The following is a 25,092-nucleotide window of genomic DNA, read 5'->3' on the forward strand; positions in this document are numbered from 1 at the left end:
CTGTGGGTCGTACGTACCGTTTCATCGTAGTAGCCACGTCTCGTTTAGTCCTTAAAATGTCCGCTGAATGGCGGTACTTTTATACAATGAATATATTATGAAAATATGCGAGACGGCGGTTCTAGGAGTGTTCACTAGATGGACGGACGAACGGATTGGCAGATGGATGGACACATGAACGAACGGACAGACAGACGGACGGACGCATGGACGGACGCATGAGAGCACAGACGCTTCGCCCCATTCATCATCATTCACTCCATGGATATGCTGTGATTTAAAAAAAAATAGCAGCACATGCGCGGAGTGAATGATGGTTAATGGGGCGAAACGTCCGTCAGCCCATCCGTGCTTCCATCCATCCATTCGTTCTTGCTTCCGTCCGTCCGCGCGACCATCCGTGAGTCCATCCATGCGTCCGTCCATCTGTCCATCTTCTACTCTGTCTGTCCGTTCGTCCATGCGTACGCCTATAATGAACACTCCAAGTACCGCCATCTGGCATCTCGCATCCCCTGTGGCACATACCCGCTCCTCGCGTCCGCCCATCCGTCCGTCTGCTAGTCTGTCTGTCCGTCCGTGCGTCCGTCCGTGTGTCCATCTAGTGAACACTCCAAGTACCGCCATCCAACTACGGAGGATGGACAGACCCACGCCCGAAGGTGCTTCGCCTCTAGAAAAAAAAAAGCCCTCGATATGAACAGTCACGCTCTTCTGGCAGTCGCACCGCTTTCTTTGTTTCCGCTCTCATCGTTTAGCACAGCTACCACAAACATCGTGACCAGAAGGGCATGTTTTATCAATACTCCACAATTAATCATGGACGTCCGTCGTCGGGGTCGAAATGTATCACTGAGCATCGACATGGTGTCACACCTGTCCCGTTTATTAGGGAGGCGATCGCCGGGCTAATTCCAAGAGCCGAAGTATCGGCCCCCCGAACCGCACCACGAAAGCGTGGACAATTTAGAAGTGGTCCTTATTGGTGCGCCAGCGGACGCCGGCTGTGGCCCAAAGAACAAGACAGAGCCGAGAGTTGATAAACAAACAAAATTATATTCTCATTAACGGCAGATCAAAAACAATACACACGGATGCACACTCCACAATAGTTACATACAATACGTCACCAAACAGACAATGTACTACACAGTACAATCAACCACACATGAAACAACGGACACAGACAACAATACGCACTACAATGCAGTCGCATGCATTGAACAACCAAGACACTTAAAGACTAAAGAGATATGAAACCTATTCAGTCCAAAGTCCTTGGAACAAAAGTCTGAATGATACTCTTCCGAGAATCACTCACTCAAAGTCCAGCGTTGTTGTCGTTCCGCAGCTCTCGAAGTTCTCTTCCAGGAAACCTCCCGTCTTCAATTGGCCACTCCTTAAACTTCAACTTCTTCGCCGGAAATCCGTCGGCTTCACACACGCAGCTGTTGCCCCGCGTCTTCGCTCGATAGCGGTAAACCCACGCTCTTGCCTGTAGCTCGAGCCGTCCCTACGGACCAAAAACTTCGCCGACTACACGGCGGAATCTCTACGCTCTCTGGCGCTCACTTCCGTCTCCTCCTGTTCTGTCACTACGGGCAGAACCTTCGCCGACTACACGGCGGAATTCCTACGCGCTCCGGCGCTAACTTTCCGTCTTCTCCTGATTTCTCGTCTCGGCTGCTCGGTTAAATACCTTGCGCGCGACTTTCCAGATGTTTCTCGTCATTTCGTCGGCGCGATACGCAGCGAAGGCTGGGGAGAGGCACGAGACGGTTCGACTGCCCTCTCCCGAGGATGATTCACTCGGTCTGACCCCGCCTCCTTCGTTCTAGAAAAACCGCGGTCTTGCTGGGCCGCCGATGTGGGGTGAGGAGGATCGTCTGCGAAGCCGTGCTTCTGCGGGGAGAGCGCGCGCCCGGGAGCCCTGGATGTTTGCTTTCTTTTTTTTTCTTTTTACCTCGCGGCGTTTCTGCCGCCCGTTGTCGCAAGGATTTGGCGGCGCGCTCTTGTTTAGCGCTCGTTCTGTGACACTGCCCCCCACTTTAAGAATATTATCTCATAATATTCAAAACCACACAAACGAGCACGAACAGTCACCACACATTCTCACAGACTGTAACACAATCCGTCGCTCATGACACTTCCCATTCACAATATATCACTCAATACAATCGTACATTGTAGTTCAATTCCACAACACATGAAATATAGCCACAGGTACATGCCTACAACACTTCATCACACATTCTAAACAATACAAACGTACAAAGTTCTGTCTATCCAACAATTATACAACACTATACATCACACCATCGCACAGAACACTGACTCACTCGACATACACTTGAGACACAGGATAACAAGAACATTAACACAACATATGTCACTCAGCCCTGCCAAACACATTATGATTCCACCTCAGCACCTATCTTGAAAGCTTCGAACAGCGCTTGCGCCCCTTTTTAGGTGCTCGCTCGATCTCTTCTTGTGCTTCCACGTTCTTTTTCGGCGAGCCCTTTCCAACGACGATATCTGAGGCGTCGTCTCAGCCATCGTTGTCTCTTCCGACACCGTTAACGCGTCATTACATTCGACGGGTCCTGTCTGTTTATTTACCCGCTTGATAATGCCTCTACTTTTTGCCCGGCGGGCCAACTCCGTCTCCTTTACACTGTCGGTCGGTTGAGGTCGTGCAGACGTAAGTCCGGTTGCTCGGCCCGTGAACTTATTCGACACGATCGTCTTCTCCTTCGCTGTCTCTTGCGCCGCAGCTTCACCTTGGGCTCTAGTGAGATCCGTCACGGGATGTTCCTCCACTGTATCTCGCGGCCGCTGTGTTGGCGAGGGCTCTATCTTCGGGTCTTCTCCCAAACATTCTGGATCACTTGGCCCTCGCGCCCCGTCGATGTTTCCGATGACAAGGTCATACAGGGGGGTCGTCATGCATAACGCAGTAACCTTCCCGCTGAAGTACGGGGTTTCAACCTCAATTTCTGCTTCGGGAAGCATCCGAACCGTACGGTCAATTAGGCAAACCGGTTTCGTTCTGCCTGTCAACTCTCTTTCCCGTACCAAATTTCTCCTCACGATAACCGTGGAGCTACCGGTGTCTCTTAGAACCGTAATCTTCTTGCCTGCAATCTTTCCAGGAAGTGTTGGCATTCCCTTCGTAACACCGGTTGGCTGTTTTGACATTACAGCACCCACAATCGGAATTTTCTCCCCATTTTTCAATTCTACGAATCCGTCGGTGACGGCATTATTATCAGATTTCGGTGCTGCTTGCACACAGGATACCTGGTGAGTTTGGCTCACTCCGTTCCGACATGCATCTGCTTTATGCCCAGTCTGACCACACTTAAAACATTTCACTACCGTAGGGCTCGTAAAGATCGTTCGACAGTTTTTCACGCGATGACCCACTCGGTTACACAGAAAGCATCGCTGAATGCTCTCTGGTGCACGCTTCTTTTCTTCGGGAGCCAATTTCTTCGAATCATCGGGGCACTCCTTCTTTACCTTGGCCAAATTAGTGCCACCTTGCGCTTCCAAGAATTGATCAGCCAATTCAAGCATTCCTTCAAATGACTCCGCCTTCCTCTCTTTCAAATACAGCGACAGGCTTGGGTGGCAACTAGTAAGAAATTGTTCTTTAATTAGCAGCTCTCTAAGCTCATCGTACTCCTGTGCTGTCCCTGAAAGTTCAATCCATCTGTCGAAATAGTGGCAAAGTCGGGCAGCATACTGCGTAGCTGTCTCACCATCAGCTGGCTTTCCTGTCCGAAATCTGTCCCGGAATCCTTCCACAGTGAATCTAAATCGCTTCAACAAAGCAGCTTTCACCTTTGCGTAGTTGGCTGCATCGGTCGGCGTCAGCCTACCGTACACACTGAGCGCTTCACCACTCAAGCAAGTACTCAAAGCAGTTGCCCATTGATGTTCCGGCCAATTCTGGCTCTTCGCAATCGTCTCAAATCTGTGGAGGTACGCGTCTAGGTCGTCCTTCATTTCATCAAACGCTACGAGCAGCTTGCTTGGGTTCAAGCGGAAGCCGTGATCTTCCCGTTCGCTGCTTTCAACTCTAGCTTGGACGGGAGTTTCACTTCGCTGTTGCAAACGGAGCCGCTCGAGTTCCATCTCGTGCTGCCGCTGCCGCTCCCTTTCAGCCATCTGCGCTTCTCTTTCTTCTCTCGCCCTTTCGGCGGCCAGCCTTTCTCTCTCCAACTCAGCTGCCTTTTCTTCCTTGGCCCTCTCTGCCGCCAACCTCTCTCTCTCCACCGCCTCTTTCTCCTTCTGGCTTACCCATTTCCGTAGTTCGGCGCCGGAAAGACCCATCTTCTCACCAAGCGCAACTAACTTTTCGAGATCCATTGTGTCTCGCAACTCGCAAATACAACCTTGCCGCGTGCAAAAAGTATCTGCCTAAATCAGTCTATCGGAACACTCCCTTGCACTCGTTAACGAGAACACCGAACAACACACGAAATCGTTCCGATAGCACTGTCAACAACTCGAGGCTCTTTCTCACTACTTTGGACACACTGTGCACCAAAAGGTCCTGTCGCGGACGCCAGTTTAATTGTCACACCTGTCCCGTTTATTAGGGAGGCGATCGCCGGGCTAATTCCAAGAGCCGAAGTATCGGCCCCCCGAACCGCACCACGAAAGCGTGGACAATTTAGAAGTGGTCCTTATTGGTACGCCAGCGGACGCCGGCTGTGGCCCAAAGAACAAGACAGAGCCGAGAGTTGATAAACAAACAAAATTATATTCTCATTAACGGCAGATCAAAAACAATACACACGGATGCACACTCCACAATAGTTACATACAATACGTCACCAAACAGACAATGTACTACACAGTACAATCAACCACACTTGAAACAACGGACACAGACAACAATACGCACTACAATGCAGTCGCATGCATTGAACAACCAAGACACTTAAAGACTAAAGAGATATAAAACCTATTCAGTCCAAAGTCCTTGGAACAAAAGTCTGAATGATACTCTTCCGAGAATCACTCACTCAAAGTCCAGCGTTGTTGTCGTTCCGCAGCTCTCGAAGTTCTCTTCCAGGAAACCTCCCGTCTTCAATTGGCCACTCCTTAAACTTCAACTTCTTCGCCGGAAATCCGTCGGCTTCACACACGCAGCTGTTGCCCCGCGTCTTCGCTCGATAGCGGTAAACCCACGCTCTTGCCTGTAGCTCGAGCCGTCCCTACGGACCAAAAACTTCGCCGACTACACGGCGGAATCTCTACGCTCTCTGGCGCTCACTTCCGTCTCCTCCTGTTCTGTCACTACGGGCAGAACCTTCGCCGACTACACGGCGGAATTCCTACGCGCTCCGGCGCTAACTTTCCGTCTTCTCCTGATTTCTCGTCTCGGCTGCTCGGTTAAATACCTTGCGCGCGACTTTCCAGATGTTTCTCGTCATTTCGTCGGCGCGATACGCAGCGAAGGCTGGGGAGAGGCACAAGACGGTTCGACTGCCCTCTCCCGAGGATGATTCACTCGGTCTGACCCCGCCTCCTTCGTTCTAGAAAAACCGCGGTCTTGCTGGGCCGCCGATGTGGGGTGAGGAGGATCGTCTGCGAAGCCGTGCTTCTGCGGGGAGAGCGCGCGCCCGGGAGCCCTGGATGTTTGCTTTCTTTTTTTTTCTTTTTACCTCGCGGCGTTTCTGCCGCCCGTTGTCGCAAGGATTTGGCGGCGCGCTCTTGTTTAGCGCTCGTTCTGTGACACATGGATGCATTTGTACTAAAGTGCTTACTGAGGACGGTTGGTACATGATCAGCGAAGTGAACAAGAGCATATAACACAGGACAGTGACAGAGACGTATCTGTCACTGTCCTGCGTTGCGCGCTGTTTTTTACTTCGTTGACGGATGCATTTACATATAAACGGTGCTTTAGCTGTTGAACACCAACAGATATTGTATAAGCTATTTTATATCAATGTACAGTGAACTTTAAGTTATACTACTGTCGGAAGACTTTTCCTTTACGTGTTACACCGATTCTTATGACGGTGGGATCAACCAAGTTTGTTTGTTTTTAGCGGCAGCGCTCAAGGCCAGTCTTTCATGCGGCCACCGCAAGAGACACCATGGCTGCAGTTCACTGTGCGTTCATGTCGAGAGCTCCTACCTATAAATAAATTATTTTCTGGCGAAACGTAAAGCAAGGAAAACCGAACTGTCACTCGACAAACACGCCCTGTAGTCTCGTACAACCACGGTAATTTTTATTTCGATGGAGTTACAAGCCGCGTAGACTTGGCCGATTGACGTCTTTTGAAGGGACGCCAAAGAGAAACAATGGCTTCGTTTCGTGAAACATGGCTTCGTGAAACAATGTCATATATTTCACTATCGTAAGGAAATTATTTGCGGACAAAATCAAGGTAGAAGTTTCATTTCTAAATTTTGCGCCGAAATCTCCGCGCCTGACGTCAAAAATTTTTAAATGCATTTTTCGTGTTTTCGTAACTTGATCAATAAAATTTCATGCAACTTCGTAAGCTAGATGTACATGCGGTACTCACAGATGACAATGTATTTCATTTTTGTTGATTAGAAAATACGTAGCACCAAGTAGATACCTTCAAAATTTGTGACGTCATGGTATTTAGGGTGGGAATCGCAAGGTGGCGTCTCCAATCGCATTTTCGCACGTTTTCTCACTTATAGCAAGCTTCACGTCGCGGTAAAAGTAGTGTTTTCGCCATTGCGAAATTGTACTTCACTAATACGCAAAAAGTTGCATTGCTCATCAGAGTCCCATCAACGTCGAGCACTGCCGACAGTATACGTATATATGCAGTCCACGAATGAACAATTGTCGAATTCTGCGATGCCTTCCTACATTTGGCGCAGGTGGAACAGCCACGACTTTATGCACAGCGTGCTTCTCATGGTGCGCCTGTTCTGCGGCGACATGTTCGACCCGCTGGTCAACTGCTTCCACGAGGGTTACGGCAGGCTGCGGTGCGTGGCCTTCTACAGCGCTGTCTTCTTCGTCGGCAACTACGTGCTGCTCAACGTCTTTCTCGCTTTCCTGCTCAGCAGCTTCAACGTCGACAGCATCGTCGAGAGGGTGCGCACACAGGGTTTCCCTGGTCAATCGCGTATATTTAGCAAATATCAGTCCTCAACTAACGCTGCTGCCCCGCACCGAGTGGACAGCCTCCCGCCACGTCCCTCCTGTCTTTCTCTCACCCTGATCAGCCGATAAGGGCGGGAAGCCTTTTACGGTGCGGCTATGCAACTTGAAGATAAGCAAGCCCTCAACTCAGCTAAACAAATAATAACGAAGTTCATGTAGTATTGCGATAAGTTGGGAAACGGCCCACAACGATTCATGGTCACGTAGGTTCGAGTTTATTAATTAAAGTCCAACCACTTTATTTCGAAATTCAGACAACAGACAACAGACAACAATACCAAGAAAAGTATAGGGGGGGGGGTGTTATTTGTGGGAAATGTAATGTAAAAAAAGTTCACGAAAAACGGCTTGTCGGGGGCAGTAACCAAACCTGCGACCTTCGAATAACGCGTCCGATGCTGGACCAACTGAGCTACCGTGGCGGCCATCCCTTTGTTCATTTTAGGGGGTATATATGGCATTTAAACGTGTGAGAACCATGCCAGTAACTTTGACAACGAGTGCGGAAACCCCTTTTTCTTTCAGTTTCGTCACATCGCACGTGATCTCATTAAGAGCTGGCAGCTAACGAATAATCGAAGAGTCGCATATGTTTTATTTAACCAGTCGTTTGATGTTGCTCAACGATGTCAATGGAAACGTGGAAATTACGAATACCATAAGCGGTAAGCTGATATGTACTGCTTGCGCTTGCTAAGATGGTAGTCCTGGCTAGTGCTACGTACTCCAACTTCAATGAATGGCGCTTATCTACAACTGACCTTAACACCACGTGACGCCTGTATTATAGGAGTACGAATGTAATGTTTATAAAATTGAATAGCCAACACTGCAACCACAATTGACGTTTCACAAACATTAGGGTTCCTTTCAAAAGTATATCCGAAGCCTGGCGTAGCTCTGTGGTATAATACTTGATCACCGCGTACAATGTGTGGGTTCGGTTGCTGCTGGAACCCTGTTACGTATTCTTAGCATCATCGGGTCAAAGTTGCCAGTGTCAGTTTTTTATTACGCTCTCGTATTAAAATTATCAGTGTCTCAGGGGCGTAGCCAGAAATTTTTCAGAGAAGGCTTCAACCTTACTTTTTAAATAAGGCGTTTGGAAGCAGTACTTATTTATCAGAATCCGTAATGGCGGATCCAGCTTAAATGCCGAGAGAGAAAAACGGCACCCTCTTCTCGTTTTGGCAATTACCCGCTGCCTCCTCGAATAGCATTCATATTCTTCACTACATTTTCTCCCCCCCCCCCATCCCCCTGAAAAAAAAGCCATCCTGGCGACTTAGGGGCACGAGACGACAGATGGGTCGTGGTACGGTTTCATGCGGTCTATGTGAACAGTCTCACGTCCACGACATCGTTGATCAGAGGATTGCACAAGAGGCTCCACGATGTAATTCACGGGTGATGTTTGTTTGACCACACGGAAGGGCCCGTAATATTTGTATAGCTATAAAGTTTCGTTGAGAGATCAGGGCTGCTTGAAGGAATCCAAAGCCAGACAAGGTCACCAGGAGCGTAAAGTGGAGGAGGCGTCGAGGTATCGCAGTGGTGCTTTTGGCGTTGCTGAACAGCAGTAGTGAGGGAGTGGGCCAGCTGGCGACACTCTTTCGTGTATTTATCAGCTTGCGACACCGTCGTTGACTCAGCAACATCAGGATGGTGTCTAGCATGCAAGAGGGCTCACAATCGTAAAGCAGGAAGTATGGAGAGAATCTAGGTGTTGCCTGTGCAGTGGTATTATGGGCGTACATCACAAAAGTGAGTATACGGTCCCAGTTGGAGTGGTCGGAAGCGACGGGCTTTGATAGCATATCTCCTAATGTCCAATTGAATCGTTCTGTAATGCCATTTGTTTGAGTATGGTACGCGGTGGTAGTCTGATGAATCACTTGGCACTCCCTGAGAAGAGATTCAACTGCGTCCGACAGAAACACGCGCCCTCGGTCGCTGAGCAGCTCACGTGGAGCACCATGGCCTAGGATGATGCGATGTAATGTGAAAGAACCAACGTCACTAGCCGATGCCAAAGGTAATGGTGAAGTTTTAACATATCGCGTAAGATGATCAATGGCGACAATTATCCAACGGTATGCAGAAGGTGTGAGTGGGAGGGGTCCATACAGATCAATACCAACGTGGTCAAAGGGTCTGGCAGGCCAAGGTAAGGGCTGCAGTGGAGCTGAAGAACGCGGTGTTGAATTCTTCCGGTGCTGGCAAGCGACACAGGACTGGACGTATAGTGGCGAACAAAGCGATACATTTTATGCCGGTAGTAGCGGTGTGACAGGCGGGTGTAAGTTTTTAACACGCTGCATGCGCGCACTGTGGGTCGGCGTGAAATGAAGCGCATATGTTCGAGAAGAGATGTCTTGGAATAACCAGGAGCCATCGGCGTCCTTGAGAGAGGTAATTTCTTCGGTATAACAAACCATCTCGGACAACAAAGTGCTGTACTTGACGGCGCATGCCTCTAGGGATGTTTCGCGAAGGAGGAAGACTCTGCAAGTTCAGAAGTGATGTGATCCAGGGATCTTTTTGTTGCTCCAGACACATGTCAGGAAGTACAGACCCATGGTGGGCTGGTGAAGACGGCAACTCGTCATTATGTGGTAGGGGTGATCGGGACAGAGCATCGGTGTCGGAATGTCTGCGCCCAGATCTGTAGATAACGTGGATGTCGTACTCCTGGAGACGAATTGCCCAGCGGCGGAGTCGGCCAGAGGGATCTTTTAACGAGGAAAGCCAGCATAAGGCACGGTGGTCTGTAACCACACTGAATGGGTGCCCGTGAAGACAGGGTGTAAACTTGCCTATGGCCCATACAATGGCTAATCATTCTTTTTCTGTAACTGAGTAGTTGGCTTCCGCTTTGGTCAACGCACGACTGGCGTAGGAGACGACGTACTCATCAAATCCTGGTTTACGTTGGGCGAGCAAAGCAACGAGACCGACACTACTAGCATCCGTATGGATTTCTGTCGAGGTAAGCGGATCAAAATGTCGCAGTATTTGAGGTGATGTATGAAGGTGCCGGAGAGTGGCGAAGGCATCGTCACATGCGGGTGACCACCCGGAAAAGTCGTAATTGCAGCGAAGTTCAGTCAAGGCGAAATGATGGATGCAAAGTTCCGAATAAAACGACGAAAATAAGAGCATAGGCCATGAAAGCTGCGAAGTTCTTCCAACGTCGTCGGCTTAGGGAACTTGGCAACAGCGCGCAGTTTCGTTGGATCAAGAAGAACGCCATCCTTAGAGACGACATGGCCCAAAATTAGAAGCTGTCGAGTGCCAAAGCAGCACTTCTTTAAATTGAGCTGTAGACCGGCAGAAGCGAAGCAAGTGAGCACTGTTTCAAGACGCTGAAGATGTGTAGAGAAGTCATTCGAAAATAAAATAATAGTGTCTAAGTAGCGCAGGAATGTCTGCCATTTGAGTCCACGGAGGATATTGTCGATCATGAGCTCGAAAGTGGTAGGCGCATTGCATAGCCCGAATGGCATAACATTAACCTGATATAGGCCATCTGGGACGACGAAAGCTGTTTTGGGGCGGTCAGTCTCAGCCATCGGAACCTGCCAATAATCGGAGCGAAGGTCTAGCGACGAGAAGAACGTGGTTCCTTGTAAGCAGTCGAGGGCGTCGTCAATGCGTGGTAGCGGGTAAACATCTTTGCGGGTGATCTTGTTGAGCCGGTGGTAGTCGACGCAAAATCCTAATGAGCCATCTTTTTTTTTCTTCACTACAATAACCGGGGATTCCCATGGGCTGTTAGAGGGCTCAATAACGCAGCGCTTCAACATGTCGTCAACTTGTTCGGCGATGATTTGACGCTCAGACGCCGACACACGATATGGACTATGACGCGAAGGTGCGTGAATCCCAGGGTCGATTTGACGAGACACACTGAAAGCACGGCCCAAAGTTGGTTGCTGGTGGTCGAAGCTTGTGTGGAAGTGCTCGAGGAGGGCGACAATGTCTGCGCGCAGCTAGGCCGTAAGGTTGTAGTCGATGGAACGAGAGAGTGCGTCCATGAATGACGGCTGAGAGGGTGATGCGGAGCAAGAAACGGCGTAAATTGGAAGTGGAGTCGAACACTCCGGAACGGCCTATGCGCTCAAGGGATCAACATCATCGGCAAGGCCTAGGCACTCTCCGCGCAGTAATACGGAAGGCGAGGAAAACGAATATAGTTACGTAAATTTCACTTGAAGGAAGCACTTGCGGTAGACAGTGGTTGCAGACGTTGTAAAAAGAACAGTGGAGCCAGTAGGGACGTCACAGGAAAGTTGTGCTAGCGCAGATGAGAAAGGGGATATAGATGTGTCGGTGGCAACAAAAACGTTTGCAGTTAAAGGTAGCAAATCTACGGAAGCTGAGCCACATAAAGGCGAGAATTCCACTTCGGCCCGAGCACAATCGATAACAGCATGACGAGTGGAGAGGAAGTCCCAGCCAAGTATAAGGTCATGGAAACACTGTGGCAGCACAGCAAACTTGACGGCATAAATGACGTCTTGAATAAAAACGCGGTGCACGCGGCGAAAGGGTGAAGTTGTTGGCGATTAGCTGTACCCAAAATGAAGCCGTGAAGAGGCGTTGTCACTTTTTAGTCTATGGCAAAGTTTATCAGTCATTACAGACACTGGGGAACCAGTGTCACCCAATGCAAAAACGGGTATACCTTCAACGGAGACAGTGACGACATTAGACGGCGAAAAGCAAGGTCTTCTAAACTTCGAAAACTCCACAGTTCTCTCCTCGCGAACTGCGGCTCTTAGTATTCCTCAGAGACAGGACGAGGGCGACTTAGCATAGGGAAAACGGAATGGCGCTGTGGTGAAGGCGGCCATTGTCTATTGAAGCTGCGATGATGGAGAAATGTGTCCATAGCAGCAGGCGAACCAGATGAAGCAGGCTCAGGTCGAGGGGAAAAATTGTAAGCGTTGTACCGGACGTCGTCACGTAGAAGAAACTCACGCCTTCGAGAAAACCGCGCTACGTGGCCAGCAAAACCACAGGCAAAGCATATAGGGTGGTTGTCTGGAGTGCGGCATGGGTTCCGAGTGCGTGGCGTTGGTCAGGTAAACGGGCAGGCGGCCGGATGTACAGGTTCAGGTGGTGCGGCATATATGGGCGCGCGGAGACGTAGTTGTTCACGACGGGCAAACGTCCTGGTGCGGTCAGTGCTTTGGCGTAAGACAGCGGAGCAGTCACAGCTGGTACATTGGCGGCGGGTAGCACCTCGGACACTTGCTCCCGAACGACTCGTTGTATCTGTATCGGTAAGGTAGATGGTGCACCGTCAACGGTATACAGCACATTGGACAGCTGGCGTGTGACCTCTCCGCGTACAAACTGCTTGATCTCGAGGAGCAAGGCATTATGGTCGTCCGACGTTAAACCAGAAATCATTGCGTACGACGCACTGGCGCGATGAGTAGATTCACGCTGTTTCCAGTGCTCGTCGTAACTTTGGCAAAGTTGAATTACGTCCGCAACCGTTTGCGGGTTCTTAGCGATGAGCATCTGAAATGCGTCGTCAATTAACACCTTTCAAGATGTGCTTGATCGTCTCGGCTTCCGTCATGGCTGGATTGACGCACTAGCAAAGGTCGGGCGAATCTTCAATGTAACTGGTGTAATTCTCGGCACTTTGCTGGGCACGAGCACGCAAGCGTTGTTCAGCACGTAGCTTGCGAAGCGCTGGACGGCCGAACAAATCCACGAACGCCATTCTGAAGGCTAACCAGGTCTGAAGGTCCCTCTTGTGGTTGCGGTATCACAAACTGGCGACGTTGGCTAAATAGAATTAGACGACGATGAGCTTGTGCTTGCTCACCCGGTCGTATTCGTTTAGCCATTCTTCCACGTCTTTGTCATCAGTGCCACTGAAGGTAGGCGCGAGTTACGCAGCTTGATGGGGCAGGGACAGACAGGAGCCGGAAGAGCTAGAGTCGAGGCAGCAGCCTGCTGATCTTCATCTGTGCAGATCGTAGCAACTAGAGGCAGCGTACGGTTTCGAAGTTTCAGGATTATCGGTACCCAGCACCTCCACCAATTAAAATAAGGCGTTTGGAAGCAGCACTTATTTATCAGACAAAATAGCAGCCTCTTGAACTGGCGTCGTAATGGCGGATCCAGATTAAACGCCGAGAAAGCGAAACGTCATCCTCTTTTCGTCCTGGCAAGTACCCGCTGCCTCCTCGAGCAGCATTCATCTTCTTCGCTACACTTTATATATGTTCGTGCGTGCGTTTCTATGTCTGCGTGTACGTGCAAAATTTTTATAGGGGGCGTGTTGAACCCCCAACCCTCTTTGGATACGCCCATGTTCTCGCCGTTCCTGGTTAGATACGAATTGCCAATCAGTGTGAACCTTGCACTGCATGCGATATACTCGAGCGTCAACATAAGACACGATAGCGGTAGGCACCACCACACAAATCACGGGAAGTTCGCCACCTTAGACAAATTCAGATTAACACCCATCCAGATTTGTAAATGTTGCACCACATAAATCCCAATACATACGGGAACCAACGTCCGTAGTGCGAGTCGAGACCGAAATTGCAACACGTCACATGTGAGTGCCCGAACAAGCCTAAGGAGGTACAGTCGTCTTTGATGGTTTGACGAATATGACGCGCTGGTCACAATATGAATAATGTTACAATCTCGTCGCGTACGTCGACAAACACTTTCTAAATGACAGTGGCACGTACTTGGGATCGGGTATCTGCCACCGGTATGAGAGTATACCAGTGGCGCATGCTCGCCCCTGGTGATACAGTGATACAGTGCCACAGGTGATGGGCATTTTATAGCTACGCAGGAACGGCGAGAACGCACATGAATAACTTGACGTTTGAGCGTTAAGAAAATGCTGCCATAATCGGCGTTGGCCGGACGAATGCAAACAATAAATCTCGGTATCCCACCAGAAATCGAACCATAGCATTCTGCATGGCAATCAAGTATTCTACCCCAGAGCCACGCCAGGCCTTGGACACACTTTTCAAATAGGCCCTATTGTTCGTGTAACGTCATTTGTGGTTGGAGTACTGGCTATACGATTTTATGAACATTACATATGTAATTCTATGATACCGCCGTCATGTCGGGTTAGCGTAAATTGTAGTTAGGCGCCATACGCTCAAGTGGATTTGCGTAGCAGTGTTGAGGACTACCACCCTAGCGCGCACCAGCGCAAACACCAGAGCTTCATATCAGATTGCCACTTGTGGTGTTGTTAGTATCCATGTTTTTCATTGGCATCATTACGCAACTATAAACAACTGCTAATATGTGTGTGCGTGGATTGGTACATACATTTAGCGCCACTTCATAACGTCTCGCTCAATAAAAAAAATTAAATACATCCCCCTTCCATCCGCATGCTTCGCACAACATCGATTCCTAAGGTACGTGGGATCTGCTGAACTTTTATTTTTTTACTACATAAATGTTTCCTGATCATCATTATATAAATTGTCAATCACTTGTGGCGTATATTCAAATACGGTTGCCCACGGTGTACGGGTATGTGCCGCACGTGTCAGGAGGAAAAAGTTTGACGACGCATGCGACGAAATTTTCATGTTACTCATGTCATATGACCAGCCAAATATTCTTCAGACCCTCTTATTCTCCCCCTCTACTAATGAGGTCTACCCCAACTTAAGTAGGCGATCTCGAGAGCACCGAGACATGAGTGGCTAGATAGATACGTTGTAGAAACTCTCAAAGTGCCTTTAGTGCGTTAAGAAAGGATCCGCATAAAAACAAACAAAAAACTACCATATTGGCTTTAGCTGCTCTTTTTGTCTTTCGACGCAGAACTCGCCTGGAGAGATCCTCTTCGAGAAGATTGTGTTTAACTGCAAGTCGTGTTGCAAGCGCAGCTGGAAGCGATTATGGGTGTGTTTTCATTACTCTTGCTCTAGATTTCTGTGATGTTGCTCTGTGTTGAAATAACATGGTATGCGTGCATTGGCTTGCATAATTATGTGAAAACGACGCGAAAAACCAGCACGGGTGGCAATGAACAATCAAGTAATGAGACTTTTCAGGGTGCTGGCTTAATTAATGTCCTCGCACTTGACTTTTGCACCACACCGTAGGGGCTGTAAGAAAATCACATGTTTCGTCCTAAAGGGGTGAACATATAAAGAGGCCATTCTACACTTCTTGAGAATTGTCGCGAAACGCTGCTTATTCCTTTTAATCGAGGCCCCTGAGAACATGTGAGCCAAACATTATAGCGTAGCGCGTGGCCAGGAATTTACAAATAATTTTGAAAGTCGGCTACAAATCACTGGCTTTTCTCTATTCAAGTGATGCCATAAACCGAAATGACCGCGTCAGTAACCCAAAGTCCATGGCCGTTGGCCGATTTTCGAACAACGTCAGCTGCACAGTTACAGCGGCGGCCACAGGATGGCGCGATGTGCCCATGCTGCGCGCTCGCAGTCGTAGTGAGAGTAAGCTCAGGATCACGACGCGCGCTGATTACGCTCGTAGCATGTTGACCACGGGTCACTCTCCTGCGTAGCTTTCAGCACGCTTACTGGTGCAAATGGAAGGAGAAAGCGCTCGTAGAGCGTGCGACAAATTCCTTCCACTCCGCTCGGTTTTTCTCAGATTCTAGAAAAAAATTACAGGCGATTCTTGAGCTGATAAGTTCCTTAAGTGTAGTAATTCGTTGTTTAATTGGAGACGTGTTGCAGGGGCCCCTTTAAGAGCCATCGACACCAATAGCAACTTTCAGTGTTGCGACTGAATATCTCGTATCAGCTGTGCGCGGGTGCGAGAAACTGGCTCCAGAGAAGCCGCCTTAGGTTTGCTGTTCTTATTGCACTTCATATCCACGTCGTGGGAATGCCACATCGCACATGCACCAGCTATACGTGTCAAGCGGGAATAGAATACCAAATGCACCCGTTTCTCGCTTCAGAATTCCCCAGCTCTAAACTCACTACCACAATACTTACCACGGTTCTCCCCCTCCCCCCCCCTCGGAATCCTGGCTATGCTGCGGCGGATAATGGTACATTGCCGTGCACCTAGGCCGCACCCTGGATTACGGACCAAGCATGGTACTTGACTGAGAGCCGCAACATCCTACTTTTCGGGAAATTGAGCACTACTTCTCTCTTTCTCTGTCTCACTATCACCACTTGGTAATTATGCATGGCTGATAATCACGATGTCGGTGCGAGGCTCTGGCTGAGCATGACTAGTTTAACTGCGATTGCTATGAAATGATCATATATGCGGCGAAAAATGTTTTTCACGGTACATAACTACCAGTTTTGTCTCTGAAAATCCACCTAATATTTCGACTGAAAGACAATCACGCCTAAATGTCATGTTTTGTTGTATACAAATGAGTGCTGACGTAAGTGGCATAGATCTCAAGAGATTATAGCCCATGTGTCAGTCAGAGAGTAATCCGTATATTTTTCGTGTTACGAAAGTGAATATTTGGAGAAGTGCGTGGAGGCTTGCCAGTTAAAAAAAGTTTTCCAGCAATTTCTCTTTTACTTCTTCTAACTACACGCGTCAGAAAATTTGAGTTTAAGGTTAATGTTTTTTCAAACATTTGTAACAGCCTAACGTAAGTGACAGGTGAAACTAATATTCTCCATATATTTTTTTATGATGACTAGAGATTGCACATTGAATGCGGTGATTTTTTTAAACTTTTGTTCGCACTGATAATTTATTTTTGTGCGATTCGCAGCAACCCTTCGTCAATGGGACCCAGACACTTCCCACCACAGAGAAGTAAGTGCGCTAAGTAAATAAGTAAGTAAAAAAAACATAGTAAAGATCCTGTAAAAGCACCCTAACATACAAGCTTCTGTATTTCACTTGTCGTTACACGAAATGTCAGCACGCTCTTGTTAGTGAGGCACGTATGCCTGTCACGTGTTTTCTCGCGTCTCTTGTCATCACTACCGGCACGCACGTCTTCTCACACGCAGGGGCCCTGGCTGGGCGAGAAACGTCTGGTGCGCGGCCCAGCGCCGAGCCCGAGCCCTGACGGGCCACCGCGCGTTCCGTCTCCTCGTGGCCCTCCTCATTGTGCTCAGCAGCATCGTGCTGGTGAGGAGCCAGTAATTTTTAAGTGTGAATACACTTTATAAGTGACCCCAAACCATCCACCGCCGTCGGCGGCGTCCGCAGTCTTCTCTCTATCTTTAAAAGAAAGAGGACTTGGCGGGCCGCAGCGCGACGCTCTACCGAATAAGCCACGGACGCGACGCTGATATCCCCCTTCGCTCGCTCCTCCGCTCTCCTCGCTCGCTGCAGCTGCGCGCGCACCCCTCTCTCTCGCGCGCCCACCTTCTCTCTCAGTCTCCCGTTGAGAGCGGGTCGTGAGGGGGAGTAAAGTTAAAATCCGTTGGCATTCACCAGTGAGTTAACGTAAACTCCCCCGTGGGATCAAATTGCGATTCCCAGGAACCATTTTATCATAAAGGCACCATAGTGTGATTAATAAATATAATAGTGCGAATTATTAATACCCCTCTTAGCATCACCCCGTGTATTCACACTTAACCATGTTCACCCTCGGGGAAGTGCTTGGGAGTTTTCTGGCCTATTGTAGAATTCCACTACAAAGGAAAGTGTTTTTAAAGTTATTGAAAGTTGACCCAGGGCCCAGAGTGATTAAAGGGCCTTAAGGTAGAGCGGTGGGCGAGTTGGATTTGATGTATCTCGTATAAAAATCAGCGCATCTTGTATTAATCAGCGACAGAGTACAGAGTGTTTCGTCCTATTTGCCCTGATTTGGCACAATGTAAAAGGATACGCATTAGTTCTAACAAGGAAACAAATGCTAGAGAAAGAAATAGGAAGAAAAAAAAGTGGCCGCTTATCTGCTTCGCTGCAAATGCCGGAAGACGACAATCTTCTGCCGGCCGCACTACATTAGTTCCCGTTTCCTCAGTGGCCACCCGTGATGCTTTTCTCGTACCGTTTTCGTCCTGCCAGGTGGCAGCAACATATTGTTACGGGAAGGAGACTGACTCAGAGGGGTAGTCACCGATCACCGATGTATTTACCAAGGTAGTTGCTGACTGAGCTACAAAATTGTTCAATTCGATTGGAATCGCTCTATATTTCTCGTCGGTGTCTTCTTAAGCGTGTATAGCCGGATCCATCAGCGCACTGGCACGTAGCCATGCACTGGCTACGTGCCAGTGCATGGAGCTGAAGAAGACGAAGCAGATAGACTGGCACGAGCTAACCTGTGTGGCTGGCGCTGCTCGCCTAACCGGCTGTAAATACATCGGTTATATTCAGGCTGTCCTTTCACTATGCCGCCAAGCTGACGAAAATATGTCTGAACCTGAAAAAGTTGCGCATATCCTAAAGGGTATCGCCGACGATGCGTTCAATTTGTTGGTATTCAACAATGTGTCATCTGTTGATGCGATCATTCAAGAATGCCGCCGGTTCCAACAAGCCAAAAGCAGACGCATCTCCCATCAGTTCCAGCGCCTCTCGAACGCCACCGTCGACGATCCTGAGGACACTGACGAGTTCACGGAGAACTCTATCTTGTCAGTGTCCGACTTCCTTAATATTGGGGAAGAACAGAAGCGTGATCCAGAGCTGCTTGACATCATTAGCCGTATGGAATCCTCCACAAACGATGCTTCCGTCCGCTACTTTGTCATTCAAAAGGGTTTGCTATACCGTCGCAATTTCCGACTAGACGGGCCCGACCTTCTCATTGTTGTGCCTAAGCATTTGCGCCGCTGTGTTCTCACCGCCTCCCCGCACCGACTACCAGCCCTGATACACGCCTGCACGTCCCTTCCCGACCGGCTCTCCCTCAACGTTCCGTAATCCGTCCGCATGGCGAACACACGATGACAAGCCGATATGCTTCTCGTGTCACAGAATCGGGCACATTTCTCGCCATTGCAGAAGTCGCTGGGGTCCTCCTGCACAACCGTCCTCTCGTCCCTTCTATGCACGTCCTGCCTATCGCCATGAAACCAGCCGCGACCATTTTGTCCAAGAACCTGCTTCTCCACACCGCTACTCCCGCTCTCCATCCCCCCAACGTCGCCAGTCTCGTTCTCCACAGCCCCGCTGACCATCTTGCCCCGCCTTCCCACGAGGTTCTCCGACGGAAAACTAAGCGTTGCAGCCCCCGGAGGTGGCGCTGCATCGCTCGGACTGACCGAAAATCCTCTTTTTACGATATACCGACAAAACGGAACCTCATAGACGTACACGTAGACGGCGTACATGTCACTGCTCTTGTCGACACCGGCGCCCAACAATCCGTGATGACGAGTGATTTTCGCCGCAAGCTCAAGAACGTTCTCACACCTGCGACCACTCAGTTCGTCCGTGTTGCGGATGGTGGAATAGCATCTATCGTTGGAATGTGCTCCGCTCGTGTGAGCATTGCGGATCGACACACAGTTGTTCTCTTCACCGTCCTTGATAAGTGCCCCCACGACGTAATCTTAGGCCTCGACTTCCTGTCCGCGCATTCTGCCCTCATAGACTTCCGTCCGCGCATTCTGCCCGCGCATTCTGCTCCGTCTACACTTGCCCGCAACAGAACCTCCTACACAACGGCCGAGTCGCCTCTGCACAACGGGACACGCGCGCCTCCCTCCACAGACACTGACCTACATAGAGCTCGTCTCAATACCACCAGTTCCCGACGGTGACTATGTTCTGACTCCTATCACCGATGTTCTCATAAGCCGTGGCATTACATTACCACACACCATTCTGTCCGTCGCAGGAAATTCTACGTGCCTTCCAGTTGTCAACTTTAGCTTGACACCTCAAGTTCTGCCACAAGGGATCTCTTTGGCGTTGCTCTGCACCTTAGAAGACAATGCGGTAGATATTTTCGCGATGGCCGCTCCTTCTGACCCCCACGCTCAACATCAGCCTGCCACTTGCTCCGACAGCGCTATTACGTCGATGATCGCTTCCAACTTAACGCCGCAGCAGACTGATGAGCTCCACCGGCTTCTGCTGTCCTACATCGACGTTCTTGACATCAGCGGCCGTCCGTTGGGGAAAGCTACCGGTATGAGCCACCGCATAAACACTGGTAATGAGCATCCTATTCATAGGCGTCCATATCGGGTGTCGACGGCCGAGCGTCACATCATCCAAAGTGAGATCGACAAAATGCTCGCCAAGGACATCATTGAGCTATCTTGCAGTCCTTGGGCTTCTCCTGTAGTGCTAGTCCGCAAGAAAGACGGTGCATGGCGTTTCTATGTGGATTATCGACACCTAAACAAAATTACCAATAAAGACGTCTACCCTCTGCCACGAATAGATGATGCGCTTGATTGCCTCTATGGGTCCCACTATTTTTCCTCCATAGACCTTCGTTCCGGCTACTGGCAGATAGAGGTAGATGAAATGGACCGTGAAAAGACGGCATTCATCACCCCCGATGGCCTATATCAGTTCAAGGTCATCCCCTTTGGCCTTTGTAACGCTCCAGCCACCTTCGAACGAATGATGGACTCCCTGCACAGGGGATTCAAATGGTCCATCTGTTTGTGCTACTTGGACGACGTCATCGTCTTTTCACTAACATTTGAAACTCACATAGAGCGCCTCTCAGCCATCCTGGGAATCTTCCGTCGCGCTGGCCTGGAGCTCAACTCGTCCAAATGTCACTTTGGACGCCATCAAATCACAGTGATTGGCCATTTAGTAGACGGCAACGGTGTACAACCAGACCCGGCAAAAATTAGCGCCGTCAAAAACTTTCCTGTACCACGATCTGCGAAGGATGTACGCAGCTTTATCGGACTATGCTCCTACTTCCGACGCTTCGTGAAAAATTTTGCGCACATAGCGAGGCCGCTTATGCAGCTCCTCAAGAAAGAAGTCCCGTTTTCATGGGGCTCCAAAGAGGCTTCTGCGTTCTCGACTCTCGTCGCTCTTCTCACTACCCCTCCGATTCTGGCACACTTCAACCCTGCTGCCCCTACGGAAATCCGTACAGATGCAAGTGGGCATGGCATTGGTGCAGTGCTGGCTCAGAAACAACATGGCCATGATTGCGTTATTGCATATGCCAGCCACACAGATTAGCCCGTGCCAGTCTATCTGCTTCGTCTTCTTCAGCTCCATGCACTGGCACGTAGCAATATCGTCGGCAAAGGGCTTTCCCTGGCTTAGCGTCGCATTTTCAGCTTAGCGTAAGAAATACTTGAACTTTTATAAATATGTATCTATGCAGTTTGTAGTAAAGAAACACATTACTAAATACGTATTGACGTTGAGCATCAGATTAGCGTTGTATTTGCTTTTTGATCGACAATGTTGATATCAACACAGCCTCAGTTCAACATGGCTGGGCGTTCCGCCAGTGCTTAAACTTTGGCCGACTAGCTGAATAATGAGAGTAATGTGACAGACAGACAGGCAGACAGACGAAAAATTCTGCATTTAAATAACCTAATACTTTTCTCGTGTCTTCATTTCCTAGATTGCACTACTTTGCTAGTTTCCTTTTGATGTCAACCAACTTGCCCAGCAACATGTCTAATTTAGTAATAACAGAATTTGAGTTCCGGGTATCAATTGCGTGGTGTAGTGAGTGATTGGTTAACATTATTCTCTATGTAAAAAGGTCAGTGATGTTAAAAAGCGTTGGCATATTGCGCACAGTGTTCGATATTTGATCATTCTGGGAGAGACACAATGTAGCAAAGTGAGATATTGAGCTAGTTAGTTAGAGAGGAGACACGAAATGAAGTGGACAACAGAAACGCAAGCGTCGCCTTAGCCGTTGCGCTTGTATTGTCCACTTCGTTTTGTTTCTTCTCTCTAACTTTTTACTTCACAGTAACTGTAGCACAGTCTCTTGATCAGACACAGTGTAAATATAAGATGTACAAGGAAGGTAGGAAAGTTAAATAGATTATGTGTCCAGTTTTCTATCCTACGCAAACACATATCTAGAATGGCTGCAAACTGTGTTGCGTGGACAGTTGACGGCTGTATATAGTAAAACAATTGGTATTTCAACAAGATGCCCTTTTAAAATTAACTTCGTACAGAATTATCAGACCAAATGCGATTGCTTTGACTTAATGTTGTATCGTTTGGATTGCCGTAGTGAGAGTTGCATGTGCATGTGTGGACACAGTGCCTGGAAGGTGGCCCTAGACCGGCCATGGTGCGCGGCCGACTGGAGCTGGCGAGTGCGCTGTTCACCGTGCTGCTTAGCGTGGACGTCGCCCTGGTGCTCGTGGCCAAGGGCCCGCACGCCTACTTCTCGTCCGGATGGCACCTGCTTGACTTCATCGTGCAGTCGGTATGCGTCTCGTTCATAAGATTATATCACGCACCACCCTGTGCTCGGGCCTCTTTCAAATCATAGTCGTTCGTAAGGCACTCTTTTTTTACCTGCCCACACTGCCGTATCGACGTGAAATTAAGGCGGAACCCTCATAATGCTCATGATTCAGGAGACATAGCGCGTTTTGGCGAAACCGGATGATACTTCGCGAGACCTCGTAAGCAAATTGTCCAAGAAGAAAAAGTAACAAAATTGCGTTGAAAGTTACGTGCTGCTTTTGCGAACGAATACGTGTCCGTCGGCGTACCAAATGTCGTGCGACCTGAATGTCACATGACGTCATCAATGACGTCATCGCGTGAGATACTTATGACGTCACAAATAGCGGAAATTCGTGGCATCATTATGACATATGATGATGTTCACATTCAAAAGTGGGCGTATTCCGGACGATTCGTCGTGCAATACCCATAGGTCTAACGTCGTTCACTTTTACCGATTTCAGAGGCTCGGGGGAGGGTTGTAATTCAATGCAATCGACTTTGATGGAAAAGAAGATTGAAAAAGAAGTCTTAGGCGTATGCGCAAGTGGCCGTGTGATATACCCATTTCAGCCACACTGATAACAGCTTTCATAGAGTGATGAATTCGTGCCTTCGTTGTAGGCTGGTGGCTACATATAGGATAGCAATAATTAGCGGAGACAAAAACTGTCGATTCATGGTTTCGCAGACGTCGCTTCTCTACGAGGTTTTCGACGTGATCGGCGTTCAAGGCTCGGTGATCAACGTGCTGCGCGCCACCAGGGCTCTGAGACCCGTGCGAATCGTCTCTCTCTTGCCGGGGATGAAGGTGCGATTTATAGCTTCTCTGTGAAAGGCCGGAGAATCGATAATCCGCTTATTACTGATTCCGAACACCTCATTTTCCTCTCCTTGCTGATGTGAGATTGGTTCACTCAGGAGCTGTTGTAATAATTATTAAATAATTAATTATTCAACCGATGCAATGTAGAGAACTGCAACATAATCACTGCAACAGTTTTGAGAAGCGCAATGCGTATAATATGTTCGATGTAAGAACCAAGTATACACCTTTAAAAATAAGTTCAATGTTAGAACCACGTACACGTTTATAAATACTGAGCTCCACACAGAATGTAATTCACTATAGCCAAATGTAATACAGTGTGAGGTTGACCCCACGTCACAGCTGCTAAAGCGAATCTCTTAGGTTGCGATACTCAATGTTTACGGTTCAATTTACACACAGAGCTCAACTCTTGCTATCCTGGACCATAAGGGCACGCACTGAAAGTACAGCCAAGCGTTCATAACGGCTGCAAATAGTCTTTCAATATGCAAATTAGGCGTAAGGAAAGAGTTTCCAGGGAAAGACGAGAGTTGCGTGCAGCTGCTGGTGGACGCGCTGGCCTCTTCGGTGCCCTCTATCGGCAACGTGCTCGTGGTGTGCGCCTTCATCTGGATCATCTTCGGCGTGGTGGGCGTGAGCGTGTTCGCGGGTCGCCTGCGGCACTGCGTCGACGCCAGGGGCCAGTCGCTCGACCCCGGCCTGGTGCCCGACCGGGCCACCTGCCACATGCTGGGCTACTCGTGGACCAACGAGAACGTGCAGTTCGACAACCTGGGCGAGGCATCGCTCGCGCTCCTCCAGGTGCGTCTTTCCGCACTGGTGGATCCGGCTATGCACGCTTAAGGAGACACTGATGAGAAATAGTGAGCGATTCCAATCGGAATGAACAATTTTGTAGCTCAGTCAGCGACTACCTTGGTAAATGCAAATGTTGTTATTCCGTTATTACAACTCGTACTGTGCACGCGTGCTCTACATATGCTGCCAAACCTGTAGGCCGAAGAAATTGCGGTCGCTTGTGTACGAAGAAATTGCAGAAGCGCAATGCGCTGAGGCGGCTTGTCTTTCCTCCTCCAGAGGTAAGCAATTTATTCTAATTTTGCGTGGAAATTTTTAACTTTGGCTTCTGGGCACTCCTATATACCTGTCAAAATATATTCTCAAGTAACAAAGCAGTAGTTTTTGAAGTATTGCGACGAAAATATTGAGCAATTGGTAAATAATTTCATGACTAACTATTGTAAACTAAAAAGTGCGCGAAATTTGTTTTCATATTTTGGGGCTATAATGGTTATGCTCATCTCAAGTTGTAAAAGAAATGGTTTACATTGAACAGAGATAATTGCTCCTTGAACGGGTCCCACCTTACAATAGGCGGCTCTAAAGCTATATAAGTTGGTCACATCGGGAAAAAGAGCGCAGACGGTGACGTCAGCCTTTTTGACGCTCTCGCAGGTCATATTCATCAAGTCAATAATTTTCACAACTTCTGCAGACGCCCAGTTAGTCTCACATTGGTAAAAAAGCACTATGGCATAATATAGATGAACCAAAGGCCGAACTTGGGAAGTGTCGCTAGCAATTACCGACTCACGCCAGCCAAAATTAACGGCCACGGGCTCTACAAAAAGGCACCATGTAGCCATCGTGGCGGAGTACACATCACTATGGGAAATAATCGTTAGTAAATGTTTACTTTATCGTCGAAGGCGGGTTCACTGTA

The 25,092-nt window shown here is 48.8% G+C and overlaps 1 protein-coding gene across 1 annotated transcript in view; it reads left to right on the plus strand.

Moving 5' to 3' along the window:
- The window catches only part of LOC119167176 (sodium channel protein 1 brain), an 83,854-nt gene that overhangs the window by 21,559 nt on the left and 37,203 nt on the right, over window positions 1-25,092 (plus strand). The window contains exons 15-21 of the mRNA XM_075868014.1: window positions 6,889-7,108; window positions 15,020-15,100; window positions 16,926-16,969; window positions 17,170-17,290; window positions 22,344-22,511; window positions 23,229-23,348; window positions 23,910-24,170. Of these exons, the coding sequence (XP_075724129.1) occupies window positions 6,889-7,108; window positions 15,020-15,100; window positions 16,926-16,969; window positions 17,170-17,290; window positions 22,344-22,511; window positions 23,229-23,348; window positions 23,910-24,170 (1,015 nt within the window). The remainder of the gene's footprint in view (window positions 1-6,888; window positions 7,109-15,019; window positions 15,101-16,925; window positions 16,970-17,169; window positions 17,291-22,343; window positions 22,512-23,228; window positions 23,349-23,909; window positions 24,171-25,092) is intronic.

This window comes from Rhipicephalus microplus, chromosome 1 (assembly GCF_043290135.1).
Source record: "Rhipicephalus microplus isolate Deutch F79 chromosome 1, USDA_Rmic, whole genome shotgun sequence".
Classification (NCBI taxonomy): domain Eukaryota; kingdom Metazoa; phylum Arthropoda; class Arachnida; order Ixodida; family Ixodidae; genus Rhipicephalus; species Rhipicephalus microplus.